This window comes from Nymphaea colorata, chromosome 2, assembly GCF_008831285.2.
Source record: "Nymphaea colorata isolate Beijing-Zhang1983 chromosome 2, ASM883128v2, whole genome shotgun sequence".
NCBI lineage: Eukaryota > Viridiplantae > Streptophyta > Magnoliopsida > Nymphaeales > Nymphaeaceae > Nymphaea > Nymphaea colorata.
This window is the reverse complement of record NC_045139.1, coordinates 1,749,203-1,774,191: the sequence shown is the minus strand read 5'-3', so window position 1 is coordinate 1,774,191 and position 24,989 is coordinate 1,749,203. Positions and strand designations below refer to the sequence as shown.

Below are 24,989 nucleotides of genomic sequence, written 5' to 3'. Positions count from 1 at the left end.
GGAACACAAGCATAATTAACTCTTTTCAGCCTACTCAATCTTATCCTTTATATAGAAAAACAGGGGTTTAACATATTTACTCATCTCATTCATTTTTTTCATTGTGAAAATCCAGTTTAGAATCAAGTGATGAACTTCTAATGGTATGTAACTGTGTGTATATATACATATACATATATATAGATATATGTAATATATATATATATAGATATATGTAATATATATATATATATATATATATATATATATATATATATATATATATATATATATATATATATGATCACCCTACTTTTTTAGACTTACCAAATCATATAGTCAGGACTGCTTGATCGAACATAATAGACCCTACTTTTTTAGACTTACCAAATCATCTAGTCAGGACTGTTTGATCCAACATAATAGATCTACCTTTTTAGATTTACTCAGCCATTTAAGGAGGACAATTTGATCTAACATAATAGATGGTTAAGAGGATGAACATTTTTATCATCTATTATTAGTTTACATCTTCTTCTCATTGTTTTTTCTTAAATAAAAAGTTGGGTGATTTTGAATAACTAAAGTCATTAACTAAAGTCATGATTCGCTTATTCTCATATACTGATTTTTCTGCTTTATGTAGACTTTTTCTAAATAAAGAATCTCAATCTCTCTCAATAGATGTGTGACATCGTGAAAAAGTTTTTGAACAAATGGAAGGTGCTGCTTTATAGCTTTCTTTTTAGGTCGAATGGGTGGATCCATTATAATGGTCGGAAAGTTTTAGAACAGAACAAAGGTGCTAAAATATTTGTGGGGTTTGTTTTTCAGGTTTATGTCCCCTGGAGAATGACCCCTAAGTAAATACCACCCATGCGTTTTTCTGAAATAGAAAAAAAAAATGCAGCCAATATACACTTGATAAAATGCCAAAAAAACCTTATTTTTTTGCAATAAATCAAGATATATTCATCTAATATATTATTTTCTTTCATCTAATATAAGAATTCGAGAAAAGTAAAAGCGGTGACTTAGTCATTTTTGAACAAATTTTTTATCGCACTTCAGTTAACGCGCTATGCGTTATTTTCACGCTAGCTAATCACGCGTTATTTTCACGCTAGCTCCCTAGTGGCAGGGCTCCCGATTCTTTCACGAGCATCTTACGGAGGAAAGGAAGACTTGAATTCATTCAAATAAAATCCATATAGGTGCTTCAATTTTAACCATAATTTCGAAATAGGACCTTATTTCTTTTGTTTTAATAAAACCCACACATTGGCGGAGCAGTTTATACACAAGTCTCCCTCTATTAGTTGATCATTGTTAAAGGGGGGTCCATTTTGATCGTTTTTTTTTATTCTTTAGACAACCGGAAGTGGAAATATATGGAGGCTCATGCGGACATTATGCAATAATTTGAAATTTTGATTCCAAAATTAAAAAGAATGTGTTTGATAAAACAAGAATTATAATTTTTAAATTGATGAATTAAAACCATCACGATCACGAGATATCTGTTTAAAGAGAGATGAAAATATTTTAAAATCTTAAAATCATAAAATTTCACAATTCTCATTAAGAATGACCGTACAATTCTAGAATCAAAATCATTTGTCCAGTAGCTGAATTTCCATTTCATCAACAAGAAAATTTCAATTTAGAAATCCATGCTTGAAGCGTCTCTGTTGAGCGGCATATGTCTTTCACGTTTTAGAAAACTTAAATCACTTGATTACAAAAAAATGTTTTTTTTTATATAAAAGACATTTTTCTTGGAGTTTTCAATAGAAAAACTATGTATTGGCAGCAATAACTAATGTGATAAGAAACAACACCGTTCTGCTTAGCTCAACTTGCCTTTGAAAGATTGATCACTTTGAGAGTTTGAAGTTAATTTAAGTATTATTTTCTAACTGGGCCTGTTAAAAGCTTGTTGCCAAAATCTAAGCCTATATCAGAAAATCTAGAAATGTGAGGCGAAAATGTTGGATTATGATTAATAAATTGGGTCAAATGAAAAAAGTTCCATTTTTTGTAAATCAGCCTTCCTGGTCCTGGGTTTTATTTCGTATTCCTCTCTTTTTTTTTATTCTCTCTCTCTCTCGCTCTCCCTCTCAGGGAAGATTTCGTCGTCCTGAGCTTCAGGTATTGTTTCTCCCCAATCTTGTTTTTTTCCTTTTGGCTTAATTTTATGTTTCGATTGCGATTTTTGTTTTGTTATTTGTTTAACCGCTCGTTTTCTTTTTTGATTTTTCGGATCCTTCATTTTTCCTTTTTTTTTGCCGTTCACCGGATTCAGGATTAGAGATTGGTCGACGATTGCAACTGGGTGAAGGATTCTGATGGGTGCTGATAGTTTTTTTTTTCTTCCTTTGTTTCAATCTTTTCTGGCCACTTTGTTGTGGCGTGGAGTCAATTCTAGGGTTTGCTGTGTCTGATTCTATCGTGATCTTATTTCTTTTCTTGTATTTCCTTTTTATTGGCGGACGGTGGTCATTTTGTCTAACTTTTTTATTCACTTCTTTCCTCTTATTTTTTAGGGCGTTTTTTTTTTTTTTGTTTTGATTCCATCTTGCTTGTGATATCACGAGTTTTTGTTTTTGGTACTTTGATCTCTGAACTGTTCACCGGATTGTTCTGAATGGATTTCTTTATGTGCATGCATGGTTTTGATTTGAGTTTTTACTGGTTGTTCGGTTTCATCAACAGCTTGAAAAGGAGAAGGAGACATGGGATTGACTTTCACGAAGCTGTTTAGCCGGCTTTTTGCCAAAAAGGAAATGCGTATTCTTATGGTTGGTCTCGATGCGGCCGGAAAAACCACAATCTTGTACAAGCTCAAGCTGGGTGAGATCGTTACCACGATCCCCACGATCGGTGAGTGGATGCTTACCCCAAATTTCTCGCAACCTATCTCTTTGTTAATAATCTTGAGTTTGACGAAGCGTTAAGAGCATATTGTCGTGATTTCTCTTCGGCGGTTTCCTGCTCTATCTCTATTTTTGTGTCCTTGATATTTTATATTTTATGCTTCGGCTCCAATTGAGATGGGTTCATCTGGTGTTTCATGCAACACACACCAGGTTCACGCATATGCCTTTGACAGGCTTGTCAGTTTACTGATGATTGGTACGCCCACCAGGAAAGACGTGGTCCTAATAATGTTTGTCAAGCTATGACGCCGGGGTGATTCGATCTGCACAGCTTGTCGGTCGTGCAAACCCAAGAATCATTTGTTTAATGTGCTGTCTTGGCACGTTTCTGGATCTGCTAGTGCTTGGTTGACAGTGCCTAACAGTCCCGTCTATATTCTACCAGTATCTCTGCTGTGATTATCATTATTTTGATGGAAATCACTTTTGGACATTAGGACTGTCGTTTTCTTTGGTTTTTGTACCAATCAATGCAAAAAAAATGCTCTTTGGCTTTTTGGTTGCTCTCTGTCGGAATATATTTATTAAGGATAACATCTTGATGTTGGCATATTTCTTGAATAGAAATAACAAATAAAAATTGACTGCTTGAAATTGAAAAATGTTTTTCTCATGAGGCTTGTGGTCATATTTCTTGGTCTGCTTTATTGGATGCTATTATCATCTGAAATTCAAAGTTTTATTGACAGATGTGCACAAAAGCTTAGTATCTATTAATGAAACTTCCAAAGGAGCTTTCGTAAAACTTTTTCTGAATCTCTTTCTCATTCTGGAGCCTGGAGGAACCTTTTGAAACTTGCATCTTCTACTTTCTCAGGTTTTAATGTAGAGACTGTGGAATATAAGAACATCAGCTTCACCGTTTGGGATGTTGGTGGTCAGGACAAGGTATCAGTGTTAAGGTTTTACTTACCCATCATGTTGATTTTGTACTTAGTTATTGTATCATTAAATGCTTGCTTTAATGAAACGAATCCATCCTACATGGGGTGGTATGTTGATTAGATACGTGCTGGATTCATGGCTTCTGCCACTGGATGAAAGATCTAAGAAGTTTTGTTCCTCATGTACTTTTATTCTTTGTTCTCTACAGATCCGCCCATTGTGGAGGCACTACTTCCAAAACACACAGGGTCTCATCTTTGTTGTTGATAGCAATGACAGGGATCGTATTATTGAAGCAAGGGATGAGTTGCACAGGATGTTGAATGAGGTATTTAATTTTTAGAGTGGGTTTGGTTGTTTTTGCTTAGTTTTTAGTCTTTTGACTCATATGGTGTCTTGTGTTGGACAGTCAGGGCATAAGATGTAGAAAAAAGTTTATGTCCCTTTAGCTCTTAGGAAAGTTGTACTAACCACCTAAGAGCTATTCCATCCCTGTTGTCAACCCAGCTGTCTCTTAATAAATTCCTCATTGGGCTAAGCTAATTTTCTGTTGATGATTTCCAACGAGGGTACCAATTTGTTGAAGTTGATTTTGGAATACCTTATGATTACAAATTAAATGCAACTTGATTGGATTTATCAGATATGTTAATTCCATTCCCTCCCGGCCTTTCAGAACAAAAGAAAAGAGTGACGCCCTAGGGAGCCATGCTTAGGACCGTTTGAACATCTCTCAATTTTATTATCATCTGCTTGTGATGACTACAGCTGGTTCAACATGACAAGTTGGATATCATGTGTTAGATAATGAGGAAAAGAAAATAATGGAATTTCTATGTCTACGTTTAGAAAATATGGTCATATTTAGGTTCAGTAGATAAGTTGGATGTATATTTCAAGTTTCCATTTTGAACATGGATGTGGAAATTTCACAGGTTCAGGTGATCCTAATTGATGCAACAACTTAAGCTCTATTGATTAGTTTTAGTTGTCAATAGTATCCGGGAGAATACTGGTGAGGTTTTCCTTGGGTATTTCTCGACGAAGTTGTTTTTCTCAGGCAATTTTAAAAAATAAAAACTCCTAAACATTAGGGAAAATAAAATAAATGAGAAACTGATAATCACAAAACAGTGAAAAAATGTTGCCGAAAAAGCTGTCAAGAAATCGCAAAATGATCATGAGATTTTTTCATCTCTGCTGAGATTTTGTTGTTGTGTTGTTTTACTTGTTTTTCTCATAAATATCATGGGATTTCCGAAAATTTCATGATATCTGTGACGGTGGAACTTTCAGCAATCATACGAAGTGGTGTACCAGTCTGCTAAAACAGATGGCTGTATGTTTGCATTTGTTTCTAGTCCAGCTTTCTTGGTTGGACCTGATTTCCTATGTCTGTGGATTTTCTACTGTTTGTTGCCTTCCAACTGCGTTGACCTTTTGGCTGCTGACCATTTTTTTATAAGTTGAATCTGCCAGTTAGAAGTAATGGTTAATTATGATGACTATTTTTCCATCCATGGATATTGGACCTCTTTGAATATTTGTAATTTTGTTTATGCTAGTTTTCATATTCAGAACCTTTTATCCATTGGTGAGTTGTTTGCCTATGGCTTTTGAATTTAAAATGTTGTGCCTGTTCTTCTTATGTATTAACTTTTGTTATCTGGTACTTTTTCACTGCCTATGGATTATCAGATATTCCATGGTTCAATTTTTAGCCGTTTGACTTATTGCCAGTTGTTTTAGATACACAGCCTGAGACATGTACCTGTTCCCAAGTATTCTCTCTTTTGATATTGCACAAAGATTTCTGCCTTTATTCTCATGTGTTGACATGCATGCATTTGGTGTTGCATGTTGAGATGTTCTTCCAGTTATCTTCGCTTATAATGGATCGAACAGGACATTGTCATGCTTCCTGCTAGATTACCATCATATGAGCACCCACATGCTTGGTTGTGGTTGATAGATATATATGTATGTGTGCGTGTGTTGTGTATTATTTTCTGCTGCAGTGGTGGAAAATTGAATGAGATATTTTACTTGATGACAGGATGAATTGCGTGATGCTGTTTTGCTTGTGTTTGCAAACAAACAAGATCTACCAAATGCGATGAATGCAGCTGAAATAACTGATAAGCTTGGCCTTCACTCCCTTCGTCAACGCCATTGGTAAGTTTATTGATCAACATCAATTATGTGAGTTATCTGACATTGGTTGGTACCTGTGACATCTTGTTAGCCGTCGGCTAACAAGGGTCGTGACTCGTGAGGGAGGAAGGAGGAGAGAGGAAAGAACGAGAGAGAGAAAGACAATCAACAGCCATGCTTAATTAGGGCAAATCTCAAGCTTAAGTACAAGTAATAATGGGTCCGGACTGGACTGACTCTTACTGAAATCAGATCCATACTGAAAACATCAAATAACAAGACCTAGTAGAAATAAACTACTTCTGCCACCCACGATCCCTATATGGATCGTAACACATCTTTTCTTGTTTCTATAGGTATATCCAGAGCACGTGTGCAACTTCTGGGGAAGGCCTGTACGAGGGGCTGGATTGGCTCTCCAACAACATTGCTAGCAAGGTGGTCCATTCATCCATGATTGCCTTTATGTTTCATTGGCTTCTTCTTCTTTGACTGTGTGTTTTCTGCAAGTCTTCTTTCTAATTCATTATGGTTTGCATTTGCAGGCCTGAGCAGTTGGCTTCGTGATCTCTCTCAAATTTGATGTTGCTTTGCTCAATCTCTGTTGATAACTATTCTGGCTAGGAAACCGGTGTGCTACTGCTGCTAGTGTTTTTGTAATACTTACAAAACGATTTCACATGGACATGTTATATTTTTAATTTTTCTTGGCTTGCTTGATCAGTCTGCTGTTGTTTAGCAACAACGTGATGAGATTGTTAGCCGTTTTTTTTTCCTCCTCTTATCTTGGGTTCTAGTGATGTTTTTGCAACAGAAGAATACGCGATTGTTTCATACTTCTAACTAATCTTTGTTTTTTTGTTGCTGTGTGTCAAACTGGTTATATTAAAGATTTAGGATTTTCAACAAGGTTCTCTATGCTCCCTTTTCCCGGGGTCTTTTGGCAATGGAAATATTTACTGTCGTTTGACAACAGGACAGTAATAAACTGTTCCATGAATTTGTTTCAAGATTTAAGCTGATTTATGAAACGTTATGTTACAGTATTATGCCAATCTGAAGGCAGATTCATGTAATAGTTTGTTACTGTTTCTATTACCAAACGACCTTTCTTGTTCCACTTTGGCTTTTGTTTCTGTGTGGTCGTTGAGATTAAAGAATGTGGTCCTGAGTTGTCTAATGATCGTGTCCGTGAAAGAAAGTGGATAGGATAGGGCTGAATGCCTGTCTCAATCTGCATTTCCTTTATTGAATTGAATTCCTACTCCTTTCGGATCGGATATGAACTCATTATCTGCATTTCGTACTTCGGATCTATATTTTTAGATGCTGGTTAATTCTATTTTTGAACCATTTACATATAAAGTTTGTCAAACTAATGGTTTATGAACTTTGGTCAGAAATACTTGGATCATTGAGATTCAAATAGCGTATTTATAAGAAGATTATTGTGCTTTTAGAAACAAAAGTTTCTACGCAAATGTTTTAGGAACACTATGTTCCTGTTGGAGGAAATGTTTTGAGGTCATATATGCTTTTAAATTTAACAATTAAATGTTATACATAATCGATTCATATGAATGCAATATTTGTTCTTTGTACTTCGTGAAATTATTGTATGTTTTTGCTTTAGTTTAATCGACACAATGATACTTGGGCGAAGTTTGCTACGAATATTTTTTTATAAGTTAACCTAAAATTTTCAGGATAAGCATGTAATGGAACCCATCTGGTTCCCACTTTTTTGCCACTGGGCATGGTGAATATGCACCGCATACTGTCAAATTTACAAAACTCCATGTTTTTTCTTCTCATTGGAAAAGTAAGAACATGGATCTTAACTCCTAATCCGATAAGAACATGGATCTTACAGATCTTTCATCCCCAAATGAAACGGTTAATGTTGGATCTGAAATCCAAACCTCCAACCCATTTTCCTATAACGTGTTCAGAGATGTTAACACCCTTATGACTTATCCGAATCATTTGGCTGGGAATGCAAATAGCACAAAATTCCAAATTTGGGTCCGTTTCACATGATTGACCTACATTATTGGATTCAATCTCTCCGTACCAGTTGGCTGGACTCAACCGGGTACTGTTGGATCCGAAAAGGGAAGGACTATCAAATATACAAACAGAGCGTTTTGATTACCCAGAAACTTAGATTCATATCTCTGATCTTATGCAGGATTTGCTTCAACTTATTGTTCTATGAAACGGTCGATTCATATTCTAAGAAGCAGTAGATTCATATCCATGAACCTAAGATATTCAATGTACCTCAAATTCATGGAGTTCAAGTTGGAGTGATGGGGAGTCTGATTTGACGCCTATGAGACGCAAAGGATTATAAACCTGCAACATAATTTTGTTGAAGGAAAATATTTATATGTCTTATATCTCGCCTCAGATCTAAGATTTGAACTAATCAAATACATTCTAGAAAATGAGTAAACATCTACCCATTTTAGACTCTTTCGGTATTGCCTTGTGAATGAGTCGGATATCAAATCTATAAGGTGGATTCGAACCTGATCCATATTGGATCCGTGTCCATGAATTTTGGTCCCCTATGCACTGTGGATCCATCTTCTTCCCAGAGACATTTCAGATCCAGAAACGCTTAACGGATACTTGCACCACAATTCATTACCCGATCCAAATGTATAGGGTTCTTCACTCGCGCGCCGCACACGTGTACCTCCCTCAATCTATCTTTCTTGCCGCCTCACGCCTCTCGCCAATAAATAGCCCTCTCCCTCGCTTCCCAGAATCTGGCGATCGCTTTTTGTTCTCTCTTCCTCTGGACGCCTGCGGGTGAGTGAGTGGGGGAAGATGTTGCAGCTCGGAGGGAAGAGGTTGCTGGGGTTGGCGGCGGAAGGGACCGCCTCTCCGGGGGCTGCCGCCGTGGCTTTGTTGGCAAGGAGGCGTTATCATGAGCGGGTGGTTGATCATTACAATAATCCACGCAACGTCGGCGCCTTCGACAAGAACGATCCCTCCGTCGGCACAGGGCTAGTCGGCGCGCCGGCGTGCGGCGACGTGATGAAGCTCCAGATCAGGGTCGACCAGGAGTCGGGGAAGATCGTCGACGCCTGCTTCAAGACGTTCGGGTGCGGTTCTGCGATTGCCTCTTCCTCGTTGGGTTAGTCTCCCCCCTTGTCACTTTCTCTAAACTAGGGATTTTCTTCTTCTTGCTTTCGTTTATATCGTCCTTGATTATTGATTCTGATATTGATCGTCTTTATAGGGTTTATAAATGAGCAATTTAGCCAGAGAATTTCTTATGCGCTAATTGGAAATTTGATTCAGCTTTGTTACTTGATGATCTGAAACATTTGGGTTATATCTTTCGATAGTGGGGTTCTTTATGTTGAATGCATTAATTTACCCTCTTAGGGTTTTGAGGCTTTTTCTTCTGGTTTCGATGTAGTTTAGAAGTTGGTAGGAAACGGTTGGTTATTTTACAAATCTTTTTATAGGTTCAAGATTTATTTTCTACTTGCTTTAATCTTCTTTGTTTGACTTGGTACTGGATTTCTATCAGAATCTGGTCTCGTCTTGGTTCTGGAGGTTACATAAAATGATTTTCCTACTGTTTTGCCTAATCAACTGATAATGCCTTCCTATTGCATTTTTGTATTATATATGAGAGTCTGGTACTCTGAGAGTCTTGTTCTCAGTGCCTTTGGAATAGGTTATGCATTTACTTCTAACATTTGTTTGTGTGTGATTTTTTCAGCCACCGAATGGGTTAAGGGAAAGCAGATGGAGGAAGCCTTGACCATAAAAAATACGTAAGTTTGTCTTGCCTACAAATAATCACACTGAACGAGGAACAATATTCCGCCGATGATAGAAACCGCATCCGACTGTTTATGATGGTCATACATGCTTTGAGTTTGGCATGTCGTGCTTGATAATGTTCTTGTTGGCCTTCTTAATTATTAATCTTTTCACAGGTCGGGTTTTAACTTGAAACGGTTCTGAAGAACACTTGTTATGTTTTTCCATGATCGCTTCACATGAATTTTGTTTTGTATACTTCTGATTTCTGAAGACAATCTCTAGAGGTAATTATAAATTTGTATCCCACAGTCTTTGTGCTTCACAAGCAAGCAGCTAGTTGGAGAAAACTTGTTTCTGGGTGAAAAGGCTTGCCTTGTAAACAAAATGGCTTGGCTTCCCTTTTGTGATGGGGGGTTGAGAGGTAGAGAATTGTAAGCCCATTGACAATTTGTTATTTGGTTAGTGGGTGTGGTGGTAGAACGGAATAAATGAGAGTTGAAACATGTGGTGTCGGTTGTTTTTCTTTGGGCTTTTTTTTTGTCTGGTCCATGCAAAAGTTTGTTGCCCGTGATTACATAGTGTGGCTATTGGTTGGTAGACCCTTGAGGATTCTTTGCCGACTGAACCCAGAGCTCCAACCTTGCAAATGTAACCAGCTGGAAACTAATGTTTTGTTCATCCGTATTTGTGTTGGTGATCGAAGAAAGCACCTTCTCTGCTTTTGGAGGTTACCATTTCTGGCTTTGGTCAGAACTTGCTAGTGCCTGCTCTCTCGAACAGTGAGAGAGATTAGAATTCTAGTTCGAGTGATTACACCTTTTTTTGTTGCTGCAAATGTTAACTCATCGCAAAGTTTGTGACCGCAAATTGTCTACAGTTGTCTGTTCTTCTGAAAAGAGTATCCAGGCATATGCTTCATTAGTATAGACCTCATACGTCCTAGTTTTTCTTGTTCAGATTTTTCATTTATACATTCATGATGTCTGTGGGATTCATTTATAAATATGAAAAATGCTTCATTCTTCGTGTGTTAGCTTGTTAGAACTTGTTTTGTAACTCTTATGATGGGTCTCGTGAACAATTGATGCACAAATCTTATGTAATGGTAATCAGCAAGCTGTTTTTGTGTTTCACAGTTCTGAGTTGTTTTGTTGATCCTTTTGAACATCCTTACCATGACACTGCAACATTATATATAAGGGACCTGAGCAAGAAGCAGCTATCCAACCTTCTATATAACAAGAGAATAACCAAAACCATTAAGAATGACCTGTCCCATCCAAACAAGAAACCTCCCTCTTTGTGTCATTAACTGCTACCATTGTGGAGGTATGTCATTTGTGGAGTGGGATAGATGTAGTGTTAATACCACTGCTACAAATATCGCATCTTAATCGAAAAAGACTCGATAAATATGCCAAAAATAAGTCAGCCGTATAAAACAACATTTAAAAAAAAAACCAAAATATAAGAAACACGAAAGTGTTATGCACTTTTTTTCATTTTCATATTTTTATTAATTTCTGATTTATTTTTATTTTTATGTCATTTTCAGGATTTTTTTTTAATTTTAAAAATTTGCCAAGATTTTCTCAAGATATACTACTTATATTGTACCCGATAAATTCCTTGGGCATGAGAAGATGCTGTGGGTACTGGCTTATAGGAGGACAGTACCTGGTATTTGGGGTTTGTCTTGATAATTGATAATAGTAGTTCATACTTCATAGGCTTTCTGCTAACTGGATATTATACATTTTTCTCTGTTGACATTGAGCTTAGCATTAGATGGTTCATGCAATTGGATAAGCCTATTTTTACTCGTGAGAACCTACATGTGTACAAATGACACCCCTGTTGAGCAGTGATTTACTGTCATCTGCTTGAACATACTCTGGAAAGAATGTGTCAGGACTCCCTGCGTCTTGTTCAGTACATGCTCCGTACTTCATTGAACGCCTAGAGAACTTCATTTAAGGCTTCCTGAATCATGTTCTCTAAGCTTTGAGAATTCTGGGAATGCAACCCCCCCACCCCCCCTAGCAGTTATGTTAGGCCGTGATCATTAATCTTGAGGACCAAAAATTTTTTTTCCGGACGTTGTAACTTTCTCTCCATGTTGCAGTATTACAGTCCCTTAGTGCCATATTCTGGTTATCTTTTGTGCTTCATTTTGTTTGCCATTTCAGGGCTAGCAGCTTCTTGTTTTATACCTAGTCTGTTTCCTCAAGTACGGTGTTTTAACTTTTAAATGTATTGCCTTCAATCTCTTCCATTTCTCTTATGCATTATGCTACATGGTGCAGTGAGATTGCAAAACATCTCTCTCTTCCACCTGTGAAGCTCCATTGCAGCATGCTTGCTGAGGATGCTATAAAAGCAGCCGTGAAAGATTATGAAAGAAAGCGGGCTAATTCTCAGGCAGAGGCTGAAGGGCATGTGAAAGCTACTGAAGTGTAAAGGTCCATGTAAAATCCCATGTATTTTGAAGTTGATGTACAGAACGATCCCTTATCACCCTATGGACTTTTACATGATAAGGCAGATGGTTTATTGACTCTGCTGGAGGCTTCTGAATGTATCATATAATGGGCAGTTGTTTTCTCAACGTGACAGTTCATCTACGTTTCTCTTGTTTTACTGCTCATACTATCTATTGCATAATAATATTATGAAAAATCTCTCTCTCTCATTCTCTCTGTGTATCTATTATGTAATAAGATTATTAGTCTCTCCCTCTGCGTTGTGCATGAAACTGGGCCTTGAGAGATATCTGCAGCTTTGAGAGTCTCCTGTGGGGTTACTTGAATATGCAAATATTTTTGAGTATTTTGAAATTCCAAGCAATGGGGTATTTGTACTCATTGGCTATAAGGCATTTTCAAGCCTATCTGACGTCGAAATTAGTTATTATTGAAGAATCGCTTCGGTTCTAAAGGGTCAATTATTTGCTCGGTCTGATTATATTTGTTCAAGGATAACATCTTGATCTTGGCAGAGTTCTTTCTAAAATAGAAAGAACAAATGCAAGTCGACTGCTAGAAATTGAAAAATGTTCTTCGCGAGGGGCATTTGTTCGCCTGGTTTGTTCTTCTTTTAGTCAAGATTGTTGTTCTGCTTTATTGGATGCTATTATCATCTCAGGATTCATTGACAGGTACATAAAAGCTAAATATCTATTCATGAAATTTCCAAAGGCGCTTGCGTAAAACTTTTTGTGAATCTCTTTCTCGTTCTCGAGTCTCGGGTAGGATCTAAAACTTGCATCTTCTACTTTCTCAGGTTCCAATGTTGGGACTGTGGAATATAGGAACATCAGCTTCACCGTTTGGGATGTTTCTGGTCACCACAGAGTATGTTAACTGTCATGTTGATTTTGTACCGTATCATAACTGCTTGCCTTGATGAAACCCATCCATCCTATTTGGGGTGGTATATTGGTTAGATTGAATGACCGATCTAAGAAGCTTTGTTCCTCATGTACTTTTAAATCTTTTTTTTCTCTCTATATGTCCGGGCCTTTGTGGAGGTACTACTTGCAAAACACACAGGGGCCTCATCTTTGTTGTTAATAGCAATGAGAGGGATCGTATTATTGAAGCAAGGGATGAGTTGCACAGGATGTTGAATGAGGTATTTAATTTTTGGAGTGGGAGTTTTGGTTGGTTTTCTTAAATTTTTAGTCTTTTGACTCATCTGGTGTCTTATGTTGGACATTCATGCCAAGGTATACAAAAAGTTAATGCCCTTTTTAACTCTTTAAGGAAAGATGTACCAACCACGTGGGAGCTATTCCATCCCTGTTGTCGACTCAGCCGGCTCTGAATTATCCATTTTTTGCTGGATTATTACTGATGTGGTAATAAAAAGCTAGATTATCATGAATTTGAGACCGAGATTCAATAAACTCCACCTTTCAGCTACCTTTTTGTCTATTGGACTTCTGGGTACTCTGGAACGAGGATATAGTTTCATATATATATATATATATATATATATATATATATATATATATATATATATATATATATATATATATATATATAATATGGTGAAGTTAGAGTCAGAAATTTTTAGTGAGGAGGTTGACTTAAAAGTTTTTAAATTTTGACATAAGTCTAAATATCATTTTCCAAAATTTTTATATAAAACAAGTAAAGGACACATGCTTCAATCCAACATGCTTTTTCCCAATACAACCAACGCCCCTTTTTTTTAAGTGATCACAATTCTTTTTGTGGTTCTGGAGTCTAACATGCTTTTGATGTTTTTTAACTATTATTCATCTCAAGATGCCGATGTGTACTGGTGTCTCTTTGTGTGTATCCTGGTGGGGTTGACTGTTAATACCCAGCAGCATATGGTATTATTCATACATGGCCAAAATTAATATGCACTAACTACACAACTATAACTGTTAGCACCTGCCATGAAAGTCGAAGAATAGGTCATAAGAAGAGACTATCCAAAATGAAGCGTGCCGGTATGGACATTTACTTCGAATTTTATTTACCTCTCCACATTTACTTCACATCTTGTATGCTATGGTGGGTAGTTGGACTTTTATCTCTCCACATCGTTTTTTTTCCCTTGCAGATTGTCAAAGGAAGGTACAAGCCGAGAAGTAAATGCAGTGGCAGTGGCATTGTTGGAGACGGATGTATTTGGAGCTCTCCTTCAGATTAAAACTTATATTTAGTATCATGGAGTGTCATTTGCGCTATGTAATGACCTCATGACGTCTCGACTTGTGGTGGCATGATGATGTTAAGAAGATAATGTACTTGGGAATATTTATGCATATACTTTGTGTGAGATATTTGAATGTGTCTGTTTGCATATTATGTTTGTTACTATATGGTGATTTCCCAGATTCATTTTCTAGCCATGGAGTATTGCAGTCTAAGACATACTGCATGTTCCTGGTGTGCTGAACGCAAGAAGGCAAGCTTGCATAATAACGCATGCTAGCTAGGTCATTTTCATATGGATACCAAGCAAATACACCGTTAACCAACCATGTGTAACAAGCAGCAAACAAGTTGATGCTCTTTTGTCTCTGCTTGCACAATCCTAGTCTCTCATGTTTGTTCTGTTGTAAAATATGTCACGTTAACAAGCTATTATCCTCTTTATGAAAAAAAGAAAACCATAGGTATTGCCATTGAGATCCATCGGATAATCTCTCATGTTTCTCCGGTAGAACCTTCCTCGGCTCCGATGGATCACGACAGCCGGCTGCTCACGAACGGAAATCAAATGCCCACCTCTGTCGTGAATGGAGAAAAGGGATTTAAATGTGCATGTTAGAAAGAAGGAAGGATGCGGTGGTGGTCGGAAGCGAAAACCCTGTCCACAGTGGCATCAGGCGATCTTCCTACAGCTAGCTACTCACGAACGGCAATCTTATGAGAAAGGGGGCTCACGAATGACAATCAGATGCAAATGGGGAAAAGGGATTGAAACAGCCGCCCACTAGGAAGATAGACAGGCGTCTGCCCAGGTGGTGGTCAGACTTCGTCTCACCGGTAGAGAGAACGTCGCCGGGACCTGATGGCTGCCGGGTCTTCTTTGCCGGTATCCCCAGGAGACAGAGAGAGACAATGAGAGACTGGTTTGTAATGTGATGGTTGAAATGTTGGAATGTCTTCAGCATAAGAAACTCAAAATATAGGAAAGCAATCAAGAAAGTGGCCGGATTCACAGGACCAACATGTATATGGCAAGGGGTCTCACGCCCCACATTACAAGGAAAATAACAACCGCTCTTATTTATGATCCCTTTCCATCAAGGGCTGCCTGATGCTTTCCGTCGAGCGGCTTCCTTACCTTGATGCATGCATTGGAGCACGTATATGAAAAGAGATCACAATTCGATACTTGATTTAAAAATGCCTTCAACAATAATTCTGCCTTGTGCTTCGTGACATACTTTTTGTCTAACATTATTTGATTAATTTGTAGTGACTATTTCCTGCAACACTGTACATCGTCGAGATGCAGATAGCTGTTGATGCAGAACTGTGTTTAATACTTGTTCTTTGACAAAGAAAACAAAAGGTATGTGACAAAGAAAAAGAGAGAGAAAAAATGATCTCCCACATCTCTTTCTCTGTCAGTTCCGGTGATCAATGGCAGAGATGGGGATGGAAGTCAAAGAAAGCACTCTTTTCCATAAAAGAATAGAAAAACCTGCGCAATGTTTATGCTATGCTTTTCACAGAACTGCTCAACTTTTAAAATTCTAGATTGGAATGCTTAGGTTGAGAAGAATATCTCGAAACAACCGTTTCCCCCTCTTTCTCTGATTTCAAGCTTTGGAAAGAGTTAGAAGAAGGCGATCTATACTTCTCCTCCGTGTCTTACGTACCGGATAATAAATAAATACATTTTTTCGAGGGATGGGACGATGGCTTGTAAGAAATGGTGTGTTCGACCCGAACAGGCAAAACTTGGTGTTTTCACCATTTATGAGGGGACAGGGCCCTTTCCTTGGTAAGGGGCAGCCTAAGCCGCTCCTGGGTGTATGTCATAAAGGGAGGAGCTGCTTCCACGTCTCCCTTAAATACAACCTGTTTGGTAGCATTTTTGGACTCTATATTGCAATTTTGTTCATATTGTTCATATTATAAATTGCCTTCTAAACCATATAAAAGAAATACATGGGGTTGGTGCAACGAGGTAGGAATTGGTAAGCAGTTACATTTTGTTGCGAATTGTGCGGAAAAAAAAGAGATGGGAGAGCGGATATCCAATCTGAATGGAATATCCAACTGAACCGATCCAAAAGAATCGAATATGGAAAAAAAAAAATATTTAGATTCAGATTCAAGAAATGACACCTAATTGGATTCACATTGGGTAATATATAAATATATGATCGAATTCGAATATGAATTCGGATCACATTTATTTTTAGCCAAATATTCATATTTAATGCTTTTAAATTTTGAAACCTGGCAAATTTCGTTCAAAATTTGGATTTGAATTTGGATATGAATATGAAAACCAGATTCCGATCGAATTTGGATTGTGAAATTGGATTTTAAATTCAAATTCAGATATGACGTTTATTATCGAATCCGAATGTGAGAATATCTGAAAAAGCATATATGGTTAGGGATATATTTGATTTGAATATTATCAGTTGACATCCTTAGTAGCAAGGAATGGAGTGAAGAGTAGGGACTTTAGCTCTCATCTCGAGGGTAGAATGAAATACTCTTATGCTTATCTAAGAAAGTTTAGTGTGTATTGAGAATAGTGACACTATTGAAACTTAATTTTTTTCACCTTTTGCTGTAATTGACACATCTTTTTTGCTGTATTTGTTTATCCCCTGTTTGTTCCTGTTCCTTTTGAGTACTAAATGGCCCTTCTCAAATCTTCAACATCACACCGTTCACATTTTCACCTTACTGCCCACTTCAAATTTTGTACTCGCGAATCTTCATTTATTTTCAAATGAGACTCGCTAGTCTCAAAAGTTTCGAGAACATAAGCACCAAAGTTCTCTGTTGATTGCTTGAAATACTTACCTTACTGCCTGCACTCGCGAATCTTCGGTTATTCTCAAGTGAGAATCGCCTCAGTCTCTATAAATTCGAGAAAACACACAACAAAGTTTTTCCAGCGACTGCTGGATATACTCCCGGCGTACATCTCGTCAACTTTGGTGGCTTTTTTGGAAGCTCCTGCCGACATTTTCTTCCTTTTCCTTCCTTAGAGGGCCTACCATTGCCGGCCACTTGCCTTTGAAGTCCACTATTACAAAAAACGTGTACGGGTATTAAACGGTGAAGAAAAAGATAGGTATAATACGATAAAGTTTTATATCTTAGGAATAAAACGAAAAAAGTTTGGCAAATTTTTAAAAAATTTAAACATTTAATACATCTTAAAAATTATAAAAAAATGAAAATTAGTAAAAAAGGGGAAAAAATGGTAAAAAACGAGAAAAACATATAATATAGGTATTATATGCGTTTTTTTTAACGTTTTTTTTCAAAACGCATTTTATTCATGTTTTATACCGCAGAGGTGTTTTTAGCATATAATACGCGTTTTTTTTTTTAAAAACAGCGTTTTTTGTGAGAGAAGTTCAACTTTGAACTGTTCTTGGTGAAGGTGAGACTATTACTGCTTCATATATCATTTTACGGCAATAATGTTAGCTTTTGTCATGGCGCAAATCACCGGCGTCCATTTTACAGTGAAGATGGAGGAACCTTGAATGCAACCAGCGGCCAATATTAGCTCCTCTAGAAGAACGAAAGTCTATAAATCGGCTCTTTCGCCTTTGGATGCATTACATGCACCGAGAAAGTAAGGGCGCAAATGTCCAATTTCATTCATTTTCATATGCAAGTCGCTTTCAATGTTGCACTTGACATTCTAGCAAGTTGTAGGTTGCCAAAGAATTGGATTCAAGCTTCAAAGGGAAACTTGGACGACCATAAAATTGAAACTATAAGAATAAGAAAAATCTTAGAAGTTGATGCTTAAATTAGATTTTATAACGAATATTGTAAAATTTAATTTACACACTTAGTTTACGTGTTTTTAGTCTTTATTTATTATAATAGACAAACAATCATAGATATGAGACTTGGGATGTTGAAGCGATCCTACCCATTTGAGGTTTTGTTTACATTTACAGGGAGGATCTCAAACCTTTATTCTTATATGATGGTGAAGTTTGGAGTTCAAGGAATTTCAATTCAATTTTGGATCAAACACATCCTTTAACTATCTTGATTTGGGATTCATGTGGATTTTACAACCGTGGATCTTTTGTCTGGCGACAAATTTTCGATGTGAATCAAATTTAAAAACCGAAGATAGAAACCCTAACAGTGAATCTCTCTTAACATCAACCTGTTACATAAGCTATTTATAAAATTTAATACTAAAAAAAAATTCTAGAAAGATAGGTAAAGTGAAAAGCATGACTAGCAAATCGGACTGTTAACAATGTTTTCCACTTTGATGCTTCGAGAGACTTCCACGTGTAACGAAACCAGCCGTAGATTATACCACGTGAATCTCTACTGGCATTATCATGCTGCGACGTGATCATAAGTCCCAGACTTTGGGGCTATGGACCTTATAAGATAGGAGCCCACTTTTCACGTCGGCCGTGAAAGCGACGCCATCCGTTGACGTGGACAAAGCGGAACCAAAATTTTTTCTTGAATATAAGTGAATTAAATTAAAGTTTTTAAATTTTATTACCGTTGAAACATTATTTTTTATAATTTTTTATATAAAACAAGTAAAAATTTTTAAAATTTATCTTGCTAGGCAGTTGGAATGAAATGGAATGGAATGGAAGTTGGAAGAACTGACATGGTTGCCGTTGATCCCCAAGGGTGGAGATGGACGGCTCTTATTGCTTGATCAACCGCCGGCTAGACAAAAATGAAGAGAAATATATTACATTGAAATAAAACCCGAGAAAATTGACTCCATCGCTCAATTTCGACTTTCGAGTGGCTGAATCTGAATTTGGTGTAATTTGGGCCGAATTTGATTGCCGTCTGGCGCTTATTTAAGGAGGTCGGAGGGAGATCTCATCCAGCCAGGAGGAGCAAGTTGGCTCTCTAGCAACTTGTTCCACTTGGGTGTCAGTCCTTTTGCTTGCAATCAGATCTCCAACTCTACTTTTCCGGCGCCGGAGAAACCGAAAACCAGTAGGGCGGCGACGTTGTAATTAGTTTAGCGTGAGACATGGCCCCGGGAATACCTATTAGTACCGTCACTAGCACCGGCAAGGTCGCCACGCTCAACGCTGGCTACTCCAAGTGTGCCTATGTCACTTTCCTAGCCGGAAACGGCGACTACGTCAAAGGAGTCGTCGGCCTGGCAAAGGGTCTGCGTAAGGTGAAGAGCGCATACCCGTTGGTGGTCGCCGTCCTGCCGGACGTGCCGGAGGAACACCGGAAAGTCCTTGCTTCACAGGGCTGCGTAGTTCGCGAGATCGAGCCCGTATACCCGCCGGAAAACGAAGTCCAGTTCGCCATGGCCTACTACGTCATCAACTACTCTAAGCTCCGGATATGGGGGGTAATTAACTTGTGAAAGCTTTGTAATTCGCTTTGTTTTCATGGTAACAGAACTTAGGTGATGATGATGATTATGTGTATGATGATGTCATGACATGTTTCTTGGTGATTGTTGTGTATGTGGTGCAGTTTGAGGAGTACAGCAAGATGGTTTACTTGGATGCAGACATCCAAGTGTATGAGAACATAGACCATCTGTTTGATGCAGCAGATGGGTACTTCTATGCGGTTATGGACTGCTTCTGTGAGAAGACATGGAGCCACACGCCTCAGTACTCCATTGGCTACTGCCAGCAGTGCCCGGAGAAGGTGGCATGGCCTGCTGAAATGGGATCGCCACCAGCACCTTACTTCAACGCTGGGATGTTTGTGTTTGAGCCCAGTAGGCTCACCTGTGACAGCCTCCTTGAGAACCTCAAGGTCACTCCTCCTACCCCATTTGCAGAGCAGGTAAGTCCCTGGGTCCTATCTCTCCTTCTTCTTCATCATGTTTTCTCTGTCATGGTCTTATTTTCATCACCAGATAACTTCAAGACAAGGAATGATAATTGGTCCTTGCTAACAATATATAAGGAATCTAGAGAAAGACAGAGAAAGAGTTTTTATTAAACTAAAACTTATATTTTCTTTACATATAATCAGTACTGACGGTGCATTAAATTTGGTAACAAAGTAATGTTTACATGTAATCTCAGGGTAAGATCTTTCAGAAGCTTACAGAAAATAATGAAGATGTTCTCCATATATTGATTCAGTTACAGGATCTTGGTAAATATCAAGCTGGCACCATCAATTATCATTGTATTTTGTCATGTGATGACCACGATAATGACGATGGTGATAATGATATTGGGATATAAAGTAGAGAACTTGCTAAAGATTAGCTAGTTCACTGACTGGTAGGGCTACATCCAGCCTATGAACATCAACATCAGCATCATTTATCACATGGTTCCCTTTACTTTGTCTTGCACATATCATCATCATAATCATGCTTGTTTTCGTAATGAAGGCTATCTTATTTATCTTGAAATTCAATATAGGACTTCTTGAACATGTTCTTCGAAAAATTTTACAAGCCCATCCCACTGGTTTACAACTTGGTGCTAGCCATGCTATGGCGCCACCCCGATAAGGTCGATCTAGAGAAAGTCAAGGTGGTGCATTACTGTGCTGCTGTAAGTATCAATACTTCATTTTTCTAATTAATTATGAACCATTTCTTGAAATACTATATCGATTTTCTCACTTATTTATGTTATTTTGTTTCTCTGTTGATTTTTCATTGTAGGGTTCCAAACCTTGGAGGTACACAGGCAAAGAAGCTAACATGGACAGGGAGGATATCAAGATGCTAGTGCAGAAATGGTGGGATATCTTCAACGATAAGTCTCTCGACTTCAAGGAAGAGGACCCAGTCATGGTGGGAGAGAGCTTGCCAAGGGCCGCTCTCATGGCTGACATGCCCGAGCCTGCGATGAACTTCATCCCAGCACCATCTGCTGCTTGATCTCGGCTAGCTGGATCACCTTCATATCAGTAGTATAATAAGACATGTATTGTATTATTGATCACCTTATCTCTCCAAGCAGCTCCAAGCAGCCACATCTTCACTATCAAACTTCTTGAGGTGTACAATTGTGTGTGTGTTTCTCTCTCCATTTCCCTGGTTGCAGGTGCATGTCACGATGTTGTTTATGCATCATGAGGCCTTAGGTCTAGCCAATGCGAGGCATCGGTTGGAACATTGACACCGACAGTGTCACAATATAAACGACATATGAAATGCAAAAACTATTCAAGTACATGGCATGCATATTGTAGAGATGATTAATTTTAAGAATAACTGTATTTTAAAATTTTAATAAAAAAATAATAATTGGTGTCCTGTGGTTACAAGACTTTGCAGTTGCAGACGCATCGCCCATAGCAAATTAACACCATTAGAATAAGTAGAAATCATGCTTAAATCTCTGTCTAAAGTAAACTAGTAATTGCTGTCATGTGGTTACAAGACTTTGCAGTTGCAGACGCATTGCCCATAGCAAATTAACACCAATAGAATAAGTAGAAATCATGCTTAAATCTCTGTCTAATATCTTTGTTTTTGTGGTCCTGATGCTTCCATGAATACTATAGTCCAAAATGATTCAGAAAGGATTATAATTTGATATATATACTTTCCTTCGGGACATGATATTGCATCACTTCTGATAAGATACAAAATGTACACAGTGCGGTTTTTGACTTGCACTAAAGAATTAATTGGTCTTGAAAATGATATTTGAAGGCTTTTGTTTATTTTAGCACGAGGACAGGAAAACTTCAATAATTTCCTCTCACGTTCCTTGCAGATAACACGTAGAATTTCATGGGCCCAAACAAATAATAAAGTGTTCTTAACTGTCGCTTACGGCAGCATGTCATTGTTAATCTTCTATCCGGAGCAGCCTTCTTTATGAGCCACAAATTTCACACTTCATATTCAGAACACTTAGGTGAAGGACCAAGCAACACCACTTAATTTTTCTAAAAAAAAAGACGAACTTATTTTCTTACAGAATGTTTATCACAGTCTAACAACCTGTTTGGTATGAGGAAAAGGGAGGGATTGAACAATCACTCATTTGTTTGGTTGGCTAATTAAAACGGAAAGAAATGGGCAAAGCGTGTTTGGCTACAAGGGGAGGGAAAAGAAATGAAATGAAAGAGAGAGATTGTATAGTGTAAATCTCTTCCCTCCTAAATCGGACGGATTGAAAAGGAAAGAAAAGAAAGGTAAGTAGAAGAGTTTTTTATTCCCACACTACCCCTCTTTTCCTTTCCTTTCTTTTAAATCCATGTGTTATTTAGTCTTTCCTGTTCTTTTGTTTCCTTTATATCCAAACAACTTTTTAATCAACTCTTTCATTTTCTTTCCATTCCATTCATTTCCCTTTCCTTTCTCTTTTCCTTCCCTTTCCTTTCTCTTCTTTTCCCTCCAACCAAAAAAAGCGTTAAAAGCATGCTTTAATTCAAAAGGTTGCTTTTATGAAAATTAAATATTGATATTTCTACTACAAAATTATGTTATTGTAAGAGACATATTGATTTTTGATGACTATACTAGAAACACATTGAAACTCGTAAAGTTTCCTCAAAAGCTCCAATCACGAAGACGGATCTATATATCAAGGGAAGCAACTAGAGGCTCTCCGTGTGGTACATGGAGTCAAAGCTGGTATTGATATGTCTCACGGAACACGGTTTTTCTGTCTGTCCTTGTGGAGAAATTTCGGATGCTCAAAATTCATAACCATAAATTTTTTTATGAGAGAGGTCAAATTAAAGTTTTTAAATTTTGATCAAAGCCGAAATATCAAATTTTTATATAAGTCAAATGATTTTTTTAAAATTCACATGTAAATTTATTTATTTATTTTTTAGGTGGAGCTAGGGCCCTTGCAGGGCCCTGCCTTGGCTCTGTAAATTGTATGTTCCTATCAAACACTATCCAGAGAGAGACAGAGGGAGAAATAGATCATGAGAGAGCTAGATTAAAACTTGCATATATTTGCTTTATCATCACTTGAAAAACATGCAGTAGATTAGGGTGTCGAACTAGATTAGGGTATCGAACGCGAAGCAGGTTCTATGTTCGGCCCAGTTCTGGCCTCAGTGGTGCATGTTAGAGCCATGAAATGACCAGAAAGTCCTTCATACGTAAAAAGAAAAACTCTCTTCTATAAGGGTGAACAGGAAAATCCAAAAATAGCTTTAACTACCTGTAATATCTATGTAATTTTCTAAAGACCAAAATACCCTTCATGCAATCCTAAGAGAGCCGAACATTTGCATGTGTGCTTGGGCTTAGGACATGGAGTGCACACTTTATCTGAATCTGAATTTTTGTTTTGAAATTCAAATCCGATTTTAAATTCACAACTGAATTTAAATCAAACTTTTAATATTACACAACCGAAACGGAACGGAATTAATATTATACATTTGGACCAATTCAAATCAGCTATGCATACTTTGAGAGCTACAGACTGTTAGTGGTTCAAAGACTTTTCAAACCAACTCCACATTCCACCATCACACCACAAAGACATTTCCGACTAACAAGGTGGAACTTCCTTTGAGAGTCACTTTCTCCCCAAAGCTAGCTGCAACATTCCCTCTCAATGAGCAATAGAATTTGCTTAGGAAGCTTGAAACACATCAGCCAATAATCAAACAATTGACTGAGAAGATGTTTAGTTAAGCAAAAATTTTACCCGAGTATGATAGGAGCCGACTTTTCCATCCTGGGGGCATTTATAAACCTTCTTCATGAGCATCTTACAATGCTCTACTTTCATTCTTCTTGTGAAGAGAGGGAAACCCAAATAAGAGATCGAGAGATCGGCCTTGCTCTTGCCTAATTAGTTTGAGATTTCAATACAATCTTCCTCTAGGACACCAAAAGGTACAAAACAGGATTTCTGAGCATTAATATCTACCCCAACATCAGTGGCAAAAGCCATAAGGGCAGGTTTTGTATTAGAGATGAAGACAATATCGGCTTTACAGATCGCAATCATATAGTAAAGAGCGACCGGGAGATAGGATCCTTATGAAGAAATGGCTGCCAAGAAAAATTTCCAGGAGAGTTCCTTTCACGAAGATGGATAAGTATCGATATTGGTCAATAGAAGCAGTTAAAGGATTATTACATCGACAAGGATTATTTCTCAGTCTTCAAAGAACAATGGATACATCTCTCCATGTGATTGGGAGTCAAAGATCACAATCTAAGTGGGTCACATGGTTTCTCTATTTTCCATCCGGAGAAAGAACTTGGCAATGTTCATGTCATGATCTCACATTTAAATGTTATCCTTACAAAAGATAAGGTTGAAACGGTTGTGAGCATAATGACTAAGAAGATATATCATTATCAAGGGAAACTATTAGAAACCTTCCTTATGAATGCTCGATCTTGTAAAAGCAATGACTTTTAAACTTAATTTCCCCATTCCACACGGCAGTACTGTGTGATTATCAAATTAATAGAGAACTTTCTCTTGGGGTTATTTTTTATGTTAATACGTGGAAAAAAGTATCAGCACTCTTTGTGGCATGTTTTAATATGGTTCACATTTTTTAAAAATTAACTACCCAATATGGGTGTGAAGTAAAGTAGTGCTAACTT

The 24,989-nt window shown here is 37.5% G+C and overlaps 3 protein-coding genes across 3 annotated transcripts; all 3 read left to right on the top strand.

Annotated features, from left to right (window-relative positions):
• Positions 1-1,975: 1,975 nt before the first annotated feature.
• On the top strand, positions 1,976-6,866 carry LOC116248741 (ADP-ribosylation factor 1). The gene is made up of 7 exons (XM_031621703.2): positions 1,976-2,130; positions 2,695-2,862; positions 3,736-3,806; positions 4,012-4,131; positions 5,860-5,978; positions 6,314-6,395; positions 6,503-6,866. Exons 2-7 carry the CDS (start codon positions 2,715-2,717, stop codon positions 6,506-6,508), a joined length of 546 nt encoding a protein of 181 aa, XP_031477563.1. The 5' UTR covers positions 1,976-2,130; positions 2,695-2,714; the 3' UTR covers positions 6,509-6,866.
• A 1,859-nt stretch (positions 6,867-8,725) lies between these two features.
• On the top strand, positions 8,726-12,441 carry LOC116248743 (iron-sulfur cluster assembly protein 1-like). Its single transcript, XM_031621704.2, has 3 exons — positions 8,726-9,105; positions 9,703-9,757; positions 12,056-12,441. The coding sequence occupies exons 1-3, from the start codon at positions 8,796-8,798 to the stop codon at positions 12,207-12,209; spliced, it is 519 nt and encodes a 172-aa protein (XP_031477564.1). The 5' UTR covers positions 8,726-8,795; the 3' UTR covers positions 12,210-12,441.
• Positions 12,442-19,316: 6,875 nt separating this feature from the next.
• Positions 19,317-21,451, top strand: LOC116248740 (galactinol synthase 1-like). The gene is made up of 4 exons (XM_031621702.2): positions 19,317-19,814; positions 19,943-20,263; positions 20,857-20,991; positions 21,105-21,451. Exons 1-4 carry the CDS (start codon positions 19,479-19,481, stop codon positions 21,321-21,323), a joined length of 1,011 nt encoding a protein of 336 aa, XP_031477562.1. The 5' UTR covers positions 19,317-19,478; the 3' UTR covers positions 21,324-21,451.
• The last annotated feature ends 3,538 nt before the right edge of the window (positions 21,452-24,989 follow it).

What these genes read in the sequence shown, in the direction of transcription:
- LOC116248743 (XM_031621704.2), top strand. Translation starts at nt 8,796, where the DNA reads ATGTTGCAGCTCGGAGGGAAGAGGTTGCTGGGGTTGGCGGCGGAAGGG. An exon ending in GATTGCCTCTTCCTCGTTGG is followed by an intron (nt 9,106 to 9,702) that starts GTTAGTCTCCCC and finishes TGATTTTTTCAG; the next exon opens with CCACCGAATGGGTTAAGGGA. An exon ending in GCCTTGACCATAAAAAATAC is followed by an intron (nt 9,758 to 12,055) that starts GTAAGTTTGTCT and finishes TACATGGTGCAG; the next exon opens with TGAGATTGCAAAACATCTCT.
- LOC116248740 (XM_031621702.2), top strand. Translation starts at nt 19,479, where the DNA reads ATGGCCCCGGGAATACCTATTAGTACCGTCACTAGCACCGGCAAGGTC. An exon ending in CTAAGCTCCGGATATGGGGG is followed by an intron (nt 19,815 to 19,942) that starts GTAATTAACTTG and finishes TATGTGGTGCAG; the next exon opens with TTTGAGGAGTACAGCAAGAT. An exon ending in CTACCCCATTTGCAGAGCAG is followed by an intron (nt 20,264 to 20,856) that starts GTAAGTCCCTGG and finishes AATTCAATATAG; the next exon opens with GACTTCTTGAACATGTTCTT.
- LOC116248741 (XM_031621703.2), top strand. Translation starts at nt 2,715, where the DNA reads ATGGGATTGACTTTCACGAAGCTGTTTAGCCGGCTTTTTGCCAAAAAG. An exon ending in TACCACGATCCCCACGATCG is followed by an intron (nt 2,863 to 3,735) that starts GTGAGTGGATGC and finishes CTACTTTCTCAG; the next exon opens with GTTTTAATGTAGAGACTGTG. An exon ending in TCCCTTCGTCAACGCCATTG is followed by an intron (nt 5,979 to 6,313) that starts GTAAGTTTATTG and finishes TTGTTTCTATAG; the next exon opens with GTATATCCAGAGCACGTGTG.